The following is a 14,704-nucleotide window of genomic DNA, read 5'->3' as shown; positions in this document are numbered from 1 at the left end:
AGGTCGACTCCGACACTTACTATGGCCAACAATAATATACTAATAATATGATTAATCATGAATTTTATAAGACGACTGTAAACACATTAACATGAAGTAGGTAAACAATTCTTTTGTTAATAGGAGATTTCCAAATTTATTTTCATCTTTAAACAATTTATATCTCCGGCCAATGAGGCCACATCAATTATCAAAAATTCCAAAACAATCAATTAAGTCATGCGCAAATCATGTCGAGGTCGTACGGCCCAATCCAACATAATATTTAAACTGTGCACTACGGACGGTCGAACGACGTGAACCAATGATGCATCTATTTAATCTGCCAAGACCGTTCCACAAAAGGAAAACACAATCAAACAAGAAGTTATCAAGGATCAATTATCCAAGAAAATGTCAATCCTCTTTTAACGGTCAAGAAAACGAAGTTTAACCTCTTAGAAATTCATTTACCAAGTTCAATATGATTTAAGCAATTTAAACTGACAATAAGGTTTCAAATATCGCAAGTATAGCATGCTTCTGGGTCCTAGACTACCCGGACTTAAGCATAATAGTAGTTACGCACGGACTCTCGTCACCTCGTGCGTACGTAGCCCCCACATATAGAAGCACATATTGGATTATTTCACCTATGGGGTTAATTCCTCTTACAAGGTTAGAGAGGAGACTTACCTCGCTCCGAAGTTCCATAGCTGGCTCCCAAGCCATTCAAACAACTCAAATCGATGCCAAACGCTGCAAATCTAGCCAATAGATGTGCAAACCCATAAAAATATACTCTAATACTCACAATAATTCATTTTAAACAAATTCCCAATTCCGCTCGAAAAGTCGGTAAAAATCACCCTCGGGCCCACGTGCCCGGATTCCGAAAATTTTTGTAGATAAAGTTTACCCATAACACCACGAACTCAAATATATAATTTATTCCCAATTCCATGTCCAATTTCGTCGTAAAAATTCAAAAATACCAATTTCTAGGTTTCTACCAATACCCCACAATTTTTCATGTTTAAATCATTATACAAACCATGTATTTAACTTATAATAAGTTGGAATCACTTACCTTGACATTAGATGATGAAAATCTCCCTTCCAAGAGCTCCAAAAATCGCCTAACCAAATGAAAAATGGAGGAAAATGGCCAAATCCCGTCTTTAAAACAATCTGCCTAGGCCAGGCCCTTCTTCGCGTTCGCGAAGGCTGCAGACGCCACTGCTTCGCGTTCACGAAGGCCAAACTACTCCAGGCTCCCTCTCCGCTTTCTTTTTCGCGTTCACGACCCCTGTGTCGCGTTCGCGAAGGCCAAAAACCCAGCTACCTCAAATTCCTCTACGCAAATGCGGGACACCCTTCGCGTTCGCGATGAAGGAAACCTGGTACCAGCAACAGCAGTCCAAAACAGCCCGAAATGATCCGGAACCATCCCGAAACACACCCGAGGCCCCCCGGACCCCGTCCAATCATGCAAACCAGTCCCACAACATAACACAGACCTGCTCGATGCCTCAAATCACATCAAACAATATCAAAATCATGAATCACACCCCAATTCGAGCTTAATGAACTTTAGAACTTCAAACTTCTACATTCGATGCCGAAACCTATAATATCATGTCCGATTGACCTCAAATTTTGAACACAAGCCATATTCAATATTACGGACCTACTCCAACTTTCAAATTAGAATTCAACCTCAATATCAAAAAGTCCACTTCCGGTCAAACTTCTCAAAAATCTTCAAATTTCTAACTTTAGCCAATTGACCCCCAAAATGACCTATGGACCTCCGAATCCACTTCCGGACACGCTCCCAATTCCAGAATCACCATACGGAGCTATTCCCAGACTCGAAATTCCAAAAGAACATCGATAATATAAAATACACCTCCGCTCCCAATTCATGAAACTCTTATATATATATATATATATATATATATATATATATATATATATATATATATATATATATATATATATATATATATTCCATAATAAGCGCTAAAATGCTCCTGGGTCATCCAAAACCTGATCTGAACATACACCCAAGTCCAAAATTGTCATACGAACCTACTGGAACCTTCAAATTCCAATCCCGAGGTCGTTTACTAAAAAATTCCATCTTAGTCAATTCTTCCAACTTAAAGCTTCCGAAATGAGAATTTTCTTTCCCTCCGAACTTCCCGATTTTCAATTTCGACCACGCGTACAAGTCATAGTACCTGAAGTGAAGCTACTCATGGACTCACACCGCCGAACGATGCGCTAGAGTTCAAAACGACCGATCGGATCGTTACATGGGATAAAGACAGCAATGCTTGTTTTGTTGATTAGGCTGTATTATAGCTCTCAACTCTACATTACCCACTTAATACCTCTCGGTCAGAGGGTGATTTTGCTTAATTTGGCTTTCTCAAGTCCAAAATGGGCATCAAACAAAATAGTTGATATGAGCTCAAGTCAGGTTCTTACCATCTCTAGTTTGAACCCTTTAATTAGGCTAATCAATCTCTCAGTTAACCCGTTCCTTGTTAGCCAAGTTACCCTAGACTAGGTCCCTCTTTCACAAGTAGAGACTAAGTAAAAAAGGCATGAATCAATGTTTGCAACCATTAATTCTAAAATTGAAGCATGAAATAAGCTAAATAATCAACACTCAATCATAAACACACATTGAATTAAATACCCATAAGGTTTACACACTAGGGTTAAGTCACAACCCTAGTAAGAATCTAGCTACTCATAATAGAAATTGCAGAAAATAATGAAGAAAAGCTAATTAAACTCATAATTAAAGATGAAAATGGTAAAATTTAATGTTTAAACACTCAAATAATCTAAAACTTCCTAAAATAGTAAAAAGAAATTGCTACAAAAACTTTTTACTTTTTACGTTCAAACTTGACCTAAATTTTTGAAACTTGTCTATTTATACTGGACCAAAAATTGCTGATAAAAATGCCCCTCGGGAGGTTGTGCGGGCGCACAATTCCATGTGCAGTCCGCATATTTCTTTAGTTGGCACGAAAGAGGATTCTACAGCCGCACATTTCTGGACTGCGCACTTCTGCAAGGCGTCTGGACTTGGTCTTCTGCACATTCTCTGAACTTGAAAATACTTGTCAGTGCATACCCTGTTTCAGCCACACAATTCATGTGCGGTCCGCACATTTGTCAAACTCCTATTGGACCCTTTATCTTGGGTCGCGGCCGCAGATGGAATTCTGCGATCTGTAATTTCTTCTGCGGTCACAGAATTCCTTCTGCGGAACGCACATCTTTGCTTATATGCCCTTTACTTCCTTGTGCTTTGGAACACTCCTTTTGAGTCGAATTTCATCATGGGAGATCAAACATCCAGCATTCCTGCAATTTTCACACTTCCATTAGTTTCGGGAACGCAATTCAATACTTTCAGACTAAACAAAAGAGAAAAGGTGTTAATAAGAAGTCAAAATTCCTACTTATCATCCCTTCAAGTGTCGGAGACCGTTCAGGAACTTTTCCGGCAAGAAAAGAACCCTCATCTACTTTTCGGTAACACCGAGTTGCGTCACCGAAAAGTAGAGGGACTATCTGTATGGGGTGAAATTGGTTGATAACAGGTGGTCGAATGGTGAGGTGACATGTGGAACCGAGGATAGGCAAAAGGTAAGTCAGCAAATAACTGGCACCGGGTGTGAAGTATATAACCGGTACCAGATGGATCCTGAATGAAGCATAGCCGATAATAGAGATTCAAATATTTGACATCGGATAGCATTTAATGAGCAGTCATTGCAGAGAATATCTGCATTCAAAGCCAGTCGTTGTGCACCCATCAATGACGTTTTTATTCTCATTCGGAGCTTGATTTTAGGATCTTGTCTCCCTAAGTAGAGCTATAAATAGCAGGATTAATAACCATTGTAGGACAGGAAACATTCTGCACTCAAAAGTTATAACAAAATATCTTGTTACGTTCAAATTGAATTGTTTTACAATTGCTTTACTTTTGTTCTCGGAAAGGCTAAGTTGGGAGTCAAGCTTTTTATCTCCTCTATTTTTAGTCGTTAATCTAATTTTTGTTCTTATTTATTTATCACTTTTGGATCAGATCGATTCTCTTGTCTATAAACCACATTATAAATTCAACTATACCATTTTACAGGTAAACATATAGCAGACTAACCTTACAAGTGAATCGAATTCACCCCAAAGGCTAGGAGTTTCCATAGTTTCGATCAGAAAATTTTAGGATCTTTTAATAACTAGTCACTGGTTCACTATTTTCTTTTTATCTTAGTATAAATAAAGTATATATTGATTATACATGTTTATACACATATTAGGCATGAATTACACATATAGTATACGTCCGCAACTAAATTTTAGTTTAAGCAGTTGAGTAGGCAGCTATTTAGATTATTCTTCAGAAGTTTAAGAGCTGAAGAAATTCAGGATTAGCCTAATTTACAATTGATAATTAAAAATAGCCATAGTTGTAAAATTAATTCAAATTTAGCCGCTTTTATGGGGAGTAATTTCTGCACAAGAATACCTAACTTAAAAGAGCGCACAGATTTGCTTCTTTATCTTTTCCGCTTTCTTTGGTGATCACACCATGACTTCAAGGTCTTTTACTAAGAGCCATGCCAAGAACCTTCAAGCTATTGGGATGCATTTGATGAAGTGGAAGATTTAAGTGATCTTTTGGAAAAGTATAATAGAGTCTATAATTATATTCAAACGATATTTAAAGATGGTGGCCAAGTTCATATGAAGAGGCCCAAGCACCTAAAGTTTTTTTAATATTTATATAGGCCTTAGTATTAATTGAAAATATTAGAGTTTTTTTTGTGAGGGGGGGGGGGGGGTAGGGAGGGGAGGGGGAGGGGGCAGGCTATGTAAAATATTGTTATATAGTTTATAAGCTTGAAGATAGATGTGCAGTTGCCTTTGAACTAGCCCTAGAATTTGCAAGAGGCGTGTCTTGCTCTTGAGAATTCTATTATTATAGGTGCTTTTATTAATTGTATTAGGTTAATTAATATTTAATTCTAATTATTGCTAATTTCTCGTTAATATTTGTATCTTGCTTTCTTTTCTTTATTTGTTATTCAAGCTCCAATTCTTATTATTGCATTTTGGTTGTTATCATTTGAACTTCAGCGAAAATTGAAATTAGAATTATAGGATTGTGTCTTATTTAAGTTTTAGTATCTTTTCTTGAAATTCCATCATAATTTGTTGGAATATAACTTTTAAAAGTTCGAACTTAATCATAATATGCTGAAACTCACATACATAGTGTCTTGTTTGAGTTCCTGTACTTTTTGTGGAGTTCCAACATAATATGCTAGAAGTTAACTTCGAAAAGGTAGAACTCTAGCATAATATACTAAAATTCACATATATGATGTCTTTGAACTCTAGCATAATGTGCTGTAATATATGTAGTAGTTCCATAATACAATATAATATGTTAGATTGTTTCTTTTATACTTTGCTAAAGGTATTCTTGTGCAAATTTTATTTTCGTATTAAATAATACTACTTATTTTTCAATTATTTCATAAGCGAGCTATTTTTTTTTTGATTACCGGTACGAAAACTGAGCAGCGTGACTACTTTGACGAACCCTGAATGCAATCAAGGGCCCATTGAGTTGTTGTGCCCAAATACGTAGTGCACATCAGCCTTTAATGGATACCAGCCCAGGTTGGTGGCCTATTCATCAGAACTACTACTCTCACCGTCTCCTGCTCTCTCCGGTCTATTCTCCGGCCACTCCGACGAAATCAAGCAGCAGGTTTCTCTCTCTTCCTCTCTCTTTCTCTGATTTAGATTCCTTGTCTTTCTCTCCCGAAATAAAAACCATTGTAAGTTATCTTCCACGTTTATCAAAAGTGGATCAATTTAGTTTGAATTCTGATAAACTCAAATGGATCGCTGAATATAAAGTTTTAGTGGGTAAAGATTTCTTCTTTTTGATTATTTCTTCAGATCTCGTTTGTATTTGGATCAGGTCGTGTAATAAGTGTATTTTTTTTTGGAATTCATCCTTTTGATAACTTTCATATTTTTCTGGAAAAAGTACTTGCTAAATTACTATTGTGTCTCTATAGTCATAATACGGTTTAAGCAATTTGAGATATTGTTGCAATTATGTGATGTGTGCAGGTAAACGTTCTAGAATTGGTGTTAAAGATGTCTTCAGCTCAAGATCCCTTTTATATTGTCAAGGAGGAAATTCAAGAATCTGTAAGCTCATCCATAGCTTTCTAGTAATGTTCTAATAATCTTGAAGTGAAGTGAGGTAAATCTCATTTGTTTAACATTTGCCTTCTTTGTGAGCTGGTGTATTTATGGGACAATGTAGAGTTGTTATAAACTATGGATTAAAATAAACTACTCCAGTAATGGATCAGTTGCACGATCACTTGTTGTACTGATACTTGGAAGTTAGCCTACTTTCCTTCCTCTGCCTGCCTTACTTAACAGATCATAAGAGATGAGTTAACTGCAGAAGAAACTAATCATATTACTGTCATGAGCAAAGAAAACCAAACAACATATCAAGATATTTACATTTTGAACTTGGTTGAGCTCAAAATTCTGTCATTCAAGAAGATAATACATGAGATAAGATATGGAATACTTGTATTGTTTAAATTTTCCACTTCAAATTACGTTATTTCAGGCATGGACTAATTAATGCTTGTCGATAGTAAAATCTTTTAGGAAGTTGTACGGTCAATGTAGGTGAGATTAATATTGCGAGTATCACTGCGATCCTTTTATAAGGTAAACCCAGAGGAGCCTCCAACAGTTGGCTGAAAGCCTAAAAATAGATGCTAGCCTCAACTCTCTAGAGCGATGATATCTAGTGTCTGGATATGTATAGAGATTTTTCTATTAAGTACTGCACTGTTATTTAATAGAAGCATCGGGGGGATGCAAATAGTTGTATAAACCAGGATATGCATAGAGCATTTTCGAACTGCCTAGTTCACCAACAAAGGAGTGTCTAAGAACATCATTTTCTAAGTATGTCTTTCAGGCATTCATTCACATAGGCTGTTTTTCTTTGTGTATATCCTTCACTGATATCTATGATAGAAGAAATTTTTGGTATGGCTTGAAAATAAGCCACTGGAAATCCTAAAATTATTTCATTATGATTACATGCTTTTATACTCGGAATATGTGAGAATGAATGTGAATGCGAGATGAAGATTAGAGATTAAATTGCTGGAAGACTGGTCTTGCGTCTTACTAAGTTGCCACTTCCAGAAGCAGAAGTCAGACTCTAGTTCTTTCAATTATTAATCAAAAGTTTCTTCTTTCCCTTATATCTCCCAACCTGTTGGTGCCCCTGATTTCCTTGGCCTCTTTCACTTTTTGCCTCGTAGATTCCTGCAACTGCTGAATCATTAGACCAACAGGTAATTTCGATTAGGTAAAACTTTTGAGGTGTGTTCTGTGGCAGGAAAGGCCTCAAGTGTTGTTCATCTGCATCTGGTTTTGATTTGAGAAGATCCTATTGTATTTCGGCTATGTTTATTGTAGTTCTCTTTATATGCACATAATTCTTTATTAACATGCTTCTATATTGTTTACATGGTAAATTAGTAATTGATGAAAAAACATCTGAGAAACCTGCTTAGCTTTGTTTCACTATCAAAATATAGTTGTCCCTTATCAAAAAAGAAAACCTGCAAAATGTAACTCTTGTGTTTTTCTTGTAAAGCCATCTCCTATTGAAAAGGGGGATAAATGATGATAGAGGACAAAGAAGAAAAAGTAGGCAAGCTAATTTTGGTATTTTCGTAGAAAAATCAATTAGCGGGCAAGACAAAATAAGGTTTTCTATCTCTTTTTATTGTTAAAAAAAAACAGATTAACCAAGAATTTTCTCACTGTTAGAATCTATTTGTTCTCAATTTCTCATTACTGCTCTAGTTTATTGACTGCAGAATCTAACTCTTGAAATGCCTGCTTGGTTAGATTGACAAGCTCTTGTCCACGTTTCATCAATGGGAGCAAACTCCTGCAAATAGTGGTGAGCAAGTACATCTTACAAAGGAACTTCTTGCTGCATGTGAGAGCATTGAGTGGCAGGTATGGGCCAAAACATTGCTCCTTCAAACATGATTAATCGATATTTATTGCTGTTTGTTTTGTTAAATTCTCATTGTATGTCTTCCAGATTGCCTGTACATGAATGAATAATGATGATTTCAGAGCCAGATGCAATTTCTTGTTTGATGTGTTGCAAGTGTCTTAATTCATGTTATGATTTGTACTGTCAGATATGTTGATCTTTTCACTTAAGAAAATGATCTTTCTTCTGTCAATGTGATTTGAATTGACCTTCTGCAGCTTTGACTAACTTCATATCCTTTTATCAATGCTGAATTCCTGTGTTCTTGTTGAGAAGGTGGATGAATTGGACAAAACAATCGCTGTCGCAGCAAAAGATCCCTCTTGGTATGGTATTAATGAAAGTGAGCTTGATAGAAGAAGAAGATGGACCAGCAATGCCCGAGCTCAAGTATAGCTGATTCTGTTGATGCCACATGTATATTCTTTTGGTCCTTAGTTCCTTAAAGTAAAAGAGCTAAATCAATTGCCTTTAACCAGGTGGGAAGCGTGAAGAAATCAATAGTAACTGGAAAGGAGTCTTATGGGACAAGTACATCTAATCTCAATGGGATGCGGCGAGAACTGTTGAGACTGCCAGATTCTGATAAGAAAGAGAGATCCAATGCATACTCTGCCCGAGATAATGATGATTTCATATCATCAGAATCAGATAGGCAATTACTTCTTATGAGGTATCTTCCTTCCTTTTCTTTGCATCTACTCTTCGTTTGTCAAGTTTCTTAGACCGATCGATTTTATATCCAATCTCAGTGGAAATGTTGCACGCACTTGATCCATTTATAGAGAAACCTGCTTAATGCTTCTCAATCTTTACTATGTACTCCGTACCCCTTAATTTTTATATTTATGGAAGGACGATCTGTGAAATATCAACTTCCCCAAGATTTTTATGTCCTGGTCATCACCATTCTGCCAAGTTCTGATTTTGTCTACTCAACTTCATTTTTACTGGAACTAGGGGTGTTCAAGAAAAATAAAAAAAAAACAAACCAAACCGAGTAAACACTGACGTACTTTTTGACTTGGTTTAGTTTGCTTTCAATTTTAGAAGCCCGACAATATTTGTTTTGGTTCGGTTCGTAATTAAGTTTAAAAACGATTCAAATCGACTTTGTAAGTATGCTAGTTTATTAATTTTTATGACAATAAATATTTTCTTTTATAAAGGTACTTTATATATTTTTAGCCATGAAAAAGCTGTATAGACATATTCATGGTGCTTTCTTGAGTTTCTTATTTTTCTATTGAAGTTATTTAGGAGTAATTTATTTGTTATCTTAATCATTAAGGTAAGATTTATATGGAGAAACTATTGCTGTTTGATCTATGAAAGTAAATAATTGTCATGTTTGCAGTAAAATTTCTCACATATAGATTTCAGTAGATAATAGATTAATTAATTTTCTCAACCCTCAGGGGTTGGCCTGGTGGCAATTGACTTGAGCCTTGGGGTTTGCTCCCTTTCAAGGTCTCAAGTTCGAAACCCACTGGGTGCAAACAATTCCTGAGGGCCATCGGACTGGGTAAAACCTGAATTAACCGTGGTGCACTTGCGGGAAACTCCTTGCCGAGGGCCTGTGCACCCCCGGGATTAGTCGGGGCTCTTAGAGACTCGGACACCCGGTGCAAATCAAAAAAAAAAAGATTAATTAATTTTCTCGATTCTTGCTACATACTGATACATATGAGAAATTATGTCTTTAGCTCCTGTAAACTGAATGAAATGAAATGATTTTGTATTTCGTGTGAAAATAAAAGCCGAATAAAAAATACCGGTTCTATTTGTTTTGTTTTGGTTTTTTATGTCCTAGTCATAACCATTCTGCCATGTTCTGATTTTGTCTACTCAACTTCATTTTTACTGGAACTAGGGGTGTTCAAGAAAAATAAAAAACCAAACCAAACCAAGTAAACACTGACGTACTTTTTGACTTGGTTTAGTTTGCTTTCAATTTTAGAAGCCCGACAATATTTGTTTTGGTTCAGTTCGTATTTAAGTTTAAAAACGAATCAAATCGACTTTGTAAGTATACTAGTTTATTAATTTTTATGACCATAAATATTTTCTTTTATAAAGGTACTTTATATATTTTTAGCCATGAAAAAGCTGTATAGACATATTCATGGTGCTTTCTTGAGTTTCTTATTCTTCAATTGAAGTTATTTCGGAGTAATTTATTTGCTATCTTAATCATTAAGGTAAGATTTATATGGAGAAACTATTGCTTTTTGATCTACGAAAGTAAATAATTGTCATGTTTTGCAGTAAAATTTCTCACATATAGATGTTTTCAACAGATAATAGATTAATTAATTTTCTCGATTCTTGCTACACATACATCAACATATGAGAAATTATGTCTTTAGCTCCTGTAGATTGAATGAAATGAATTTGTATTTCGTGTGAAAAGAAAAGCCAAATAAAAAAACCCGATTCTATTTGTTTTGTTTTGATTTGGTTTGGTTTGGTTTGTATGTTTGACAAACCGACATAGTTGGTTTGATTTCGGTTTAAATGAAACTGATCCAAACCGAACCATAGGCGCCCCTAAGTGGAATAGTCTTTATTTGCTTTAGTACCTATTAAAAGGGTTAGCAGTCTACTTCTGCCAACTTATATCACACTTCCTTAAATTATGTCAGGAAAACCTTAATTAACTTCAAAATTTAGAGGATGTAGCAGAATCTTGGATCTATTGATATGGTACTATGGCATTATTATGGTTGTCACATCTATTTAGTTCAGTCATTGTGTAAACTTCCAAAAAGCCTGTTATTTAGTCTTGGAGTGTATTGGAACTATTTTCTGGGTCTTTCACATCTGACAACGGATTGGATGCCCTGTGCAGGCAACAGGATGAAGAGCTAGACGAGCTTAGTGCTAGCGTAGTTCGAATCGGAGATGTTGGGCTCACCATACATGATGAACTTCTTCAACAGGTTATTAATTAGTTCCTTGAATATATAGTCACTTGACAAATGCAGCACTTCTAATAATTTTCTCAAGCTTCTACTGAACGTCTTTAAAGGCAAAAATATAGTTATAAACAGTATATGTTCCTTGCAGGATAAGATCATTAATGAATTGGGCACGGAGATGGAAAGTACATCTAATCGTCTTGAATTCGTGCAGGTGATCACTAGTGCTTCTCTAGTTCTTAGAATTCTCTCTGTCTTAGCCACATCCGTATGAACGTTTATCACTGTTATAGTATTCTGATCATGTGGAAACCACAATTTGGTGCAGAAAAAGGTAGCCATGGTAATGAAGAAGGCCAGCGTCAAGGGACAAATGATGATGATTTGTTTTTTGATAGTTTTGTTTATTGTTCTTTTCGTTCTAGTTTTCTTGACCTAGTTTCATTTGTTTTCTGATAGTTTTGTTTTTTTAATACATTCTGGTTTTCTCGACCTAGTTTATGTATGTATTATTATGAATAAACTGGCATCCATACAGCATAAATGAATTAAAAATCTTGGCGTTGACACTCATATAAATGTTCTCATCCTTTTGCAAAAAAGCCAAATATTAGTATATTACTTTGGACTTGTCTGCGATTTGTGTTAGCCGAGAGGCGTCCCTTATTACCAGATTCTTCTTTATTTTTCATTTCGTCGAACCAGTTGAAATGGCTATGCTTGCAAGTTGCAACTACATTATTCAAATCATCTAATGGAGTCCTTATCCGCTGTTTGATGCAAACACTTAACACTGCCTGGTTAAATTTAAAATCACAGATTTCTCTGAGCTTGCATTTTTATCGGAGCTCCAGCATAAATTAATACTCTACGTATCCATATTTTTAGAGGAAAAATTATTAAATATTATCCTCAACGTTTAATTTATGTTACATTTGGATTGAAACTCCTTTAGAGATCAAGAACTAAAAAAAGCCTTTTTTTATAATTACATGGGTAATATTAGCTCCAAATTACCCCTCAGTTTTTTTTAACAACTATGAATATTACCATACCAACAAACATAAGTAACAAGTACACCAACAGAGCATCTAATCTTACATACCCCTTCTAGAAAGATTGATGTGAAGAAACCTTAGGCCTCCATCATATAAACTAATTGTAAAGAAGTCTTTGGATCAGTCTATAACAACTACTAGCTTCCCTAGTCAGCATAAGAAGATCTAATCTTTTAATATACGTAAAAACTTTCTCAATATGTACACTCCAATTTTTGGAAATTGTTCAGTTTCTTGCCCTCAAGTATGGTAGATGATTTCTCCCTATATAGCAGCCACAGTTTGCTTTTTTGAATTGCTTCCGGAGCTTCCTTCTGATCCTTTCTATAACCATCTACACTTCCGCAGCTTGAAGTTGAATGCTCAACCAGCTAGATAGCTCATTTCTTAGTTGTTTAGTCCATGCACATTCTGCAAACAGATGGAAGGATGTTTCTGCAGTATGTATAGTACATAGGCAGCATTCAGCAGTATCAACATGAATATTCAAGTGCAGTATGTACCGTACACAGGCAGCATTCAACAGTTTCAACATGAATATTTAAGTGTCTGAGCCTCTCCTTTGTTGATAACCTTTTCTGCACAACTAGCCAAAGAGTAATATCTATGTTTTGGCTGAGCTATTGCAGTTTAAAGTTTAAACTAAGTCATTTATCCTTCAGCTAGTATGAGTGTCCTTTAGTATATTATAACTTCTGGTAATAGAGTATCTTCCTCCAGAAGTCGAGTACACCTGCCATTAGAGTACCAATTGATCAAATCATTTTGCAATTTATTAAGTTTCTTCCAATATCAACTGCAGTCAGTAGGAGATTTATGCATCTAAATGTTATTATCATTCTTCATATATAGTCCATGGACCCATTTAAACCACAGAGAATCTTGCTTCTCTAATAGTTGCCACAATAGTTTGCCAACCGATGCAACATTCCAAGTTCTACAGCCTTTTATGTTCAATCCCTCATATTTTGTTGGAAGTTGGAACACGACACTTTGACCCAAGAAACTAGTGAGGGCTTCTCCTCAATACTCCATGCCTCCAAATTAGTGATATACTTCTACCCTCCAAACATCTTATTAACTATGCGTTCGATCTTTATTACTCTTTACTTTTATTTCCAGCAATTCCATAAATCCTATATTTTTATTATTGTAGAGGAGTTGAATCTCCTTCTGCTTATTTGGGCCATTGAGCCCCCTCACATTCCAATATATGAGCCTAACCATACCCAAATATGGGAATAGCTTGACTACCCTCGTTGCTCCCATGTGCAGTATTGGGGCCTTTGCTAGCATTTAGTTTTTGTAATACTTGAAAAGAGTTGCTCCCTCCATTTGTGGTTGTACTTTAGACTGATTCCTTGCTTCTCTCATAGGTGTGACCCAACCAGTATTTGTTTGCCCTTTCTGAGTCCTTATTGCTGGTTGCCATGGTGGTTGAGTTCCTTTGTCTTTATGAACCTGCTGTTTTTCCTCAGCTGGTCCAGTCTATGGCTGTCCAACGGGACGGGACGAAATTAACGGGACGGGACGATATTTAAGCGGGACGGTGGCGGGACGGGACGAAACGGGACGGGACAAACGGGACGAAACGGTCGTCCCATCCCGTCCCGCTAACAAACGGGATGGGATGGGACGGGACGGGACGGGACGGGACGGGTTCGTGGGCCTTAAGTGTATTTTTTTTTATAAAAAAACGTCTAGTTTTTTGAAAATTACTATGTTTTTAAAGTTTGCAACGGCTAGATTTTTGACTTATTTAATAAACTTANAGATTTTGAGGATGTCGATGTTGTAGAAGAGATACTAGAGTCAACCAAGGATATTGAGGATACATATTTAGTTGACTCTATTGTCATTAGTGTTGAGAATGTAGATAGTCCCAATGTTCATGTAGTTGAGCGCATTGGTCCTCACTCCAAGCATTTTTCCACATTGTGTTTAGATGATGATATGGAAATAGAGTCGTCCGAGCCATTTGAGGAGTCAAGGAATGATGAACAAAGTGCTTACATTCTGGAATTCTTCTTGCCAGAAAGTCGAGATTACACACCTCATATAAAGGCCAAGAAGTGCAGAATACTACATTATTTTATTGGGCTAGTCAGATTCGTTCCACCACCCCAGGAGCATGATCATAGAGCACAATCAAAACTTGGGGTCCGATTCATAAGTTCAAAGTGGAGGCAAAAGTGATTCACGTCGTGCCGCGACGTTAAATCAAGCGCTTGTTGGGAGGCAACCCAGCTTTATTGCTTTCTTTTTTTTTCTAATTGTATTATTTTTGGTAGTGTCAATTTTTTTATTTTCTAGGAGCATGGAAAGCAAAGGTATTGGAAGAATGCAACAGCAAACCAAATGGTTGGAACTAAGTGTGAGGTATCCGCACGAAGGACCAAGCTGGGGAGAAGTCTGAGTACCCCAGGAGCTGTAGTGCTTCGGCCTTTGGCCTACTAGGGAGTCTCTTTTACCCTTTTTATTAGTTATGGTGTGCATTTGGGACAATGCACAATGTTAAGTGTGGGGTGAGGAGATCGTCTGGGTGACTTTCTATGCTATTTTAGTTGTGTTAGATT

At 36.4% G+C, this 14,704-nt stretch overlaps 1 protein-coding gene across 1 annotated transcript; it reads left to right on the top strand.

The window, feature by feature from the left end:
• The first annotated feature begins 5,612 nt into the window (after nt 1-5,612).
• Nucleotides 5,613-11,645, top strand: LOC109236382 (syntaxin-61). Its single transcript, XM_019402555.1, has 8 exons — nt 5,613-5,794; nt 6,166-6,246; nt 7,993-8,106; nt 8,426-8,539; nt 8,629-8,822; nt 11,001-11,091; nt 11,219-11,284; nt 11,399-11,645. Exons 2-8 carry the CDS (start codon nt 6,193-6,195, stop codon nt 11,507-11,509), a joined length of 744 nt encoding a protein of 247 aa, XP_019258100.1. The 5' UTR covers nt 5,613-5,794; nt 6,166-6,192; the 3' UTR covers nt 11,510-11,645.
• Nucleotides 11,646-14,704: the final 3,059 nt, after the last annotated feature.

The sequence above is a fragment of the Nicotiana attenuata genome, unplaced genomic scaffold, assembly GCF_001879085.1.
Source record: "Nicotiana attenuata strain UT unplaced genomic scaffold, NIATTr2, whole genome shotgun sequence".
In the NCBI taxonomy this organism is placed as follows: Eukaryota; Viridiplantae; Streptophyta; class Magnoliopsida; order Solanales; family Solanaceae; genus Nicotiana; species Nicotiana attenuata.
Note: the sequence above shows the minus strand (reverse complement) of the source record. Positions and strands in the feature narration are given on the sequence as shown.

Coding starts and splice junctions, on each gene's coding strand:
- LOC109236382 (XM_019402555.1), top strand. CDS start 6,193: ATGTCTTCAGCTCAAGATCCCTTTTATATTGTCAAGGAGGAAATTCAA. Junction 6,247..7,992: donor AGGAGGAAATTCAAGAATCT/GTAAGCTCATCC, acceptor CTGCTTGGTTAG/ATTGACAAGCTCTTGTCCAC. Junction 8,823..11,000: donor AGGCAATTACTTCTTATGAG/GTATCTTCCTTC, acceptor TGCCCTGTGCAG/GCAACAGGATGAAGAGCTAG.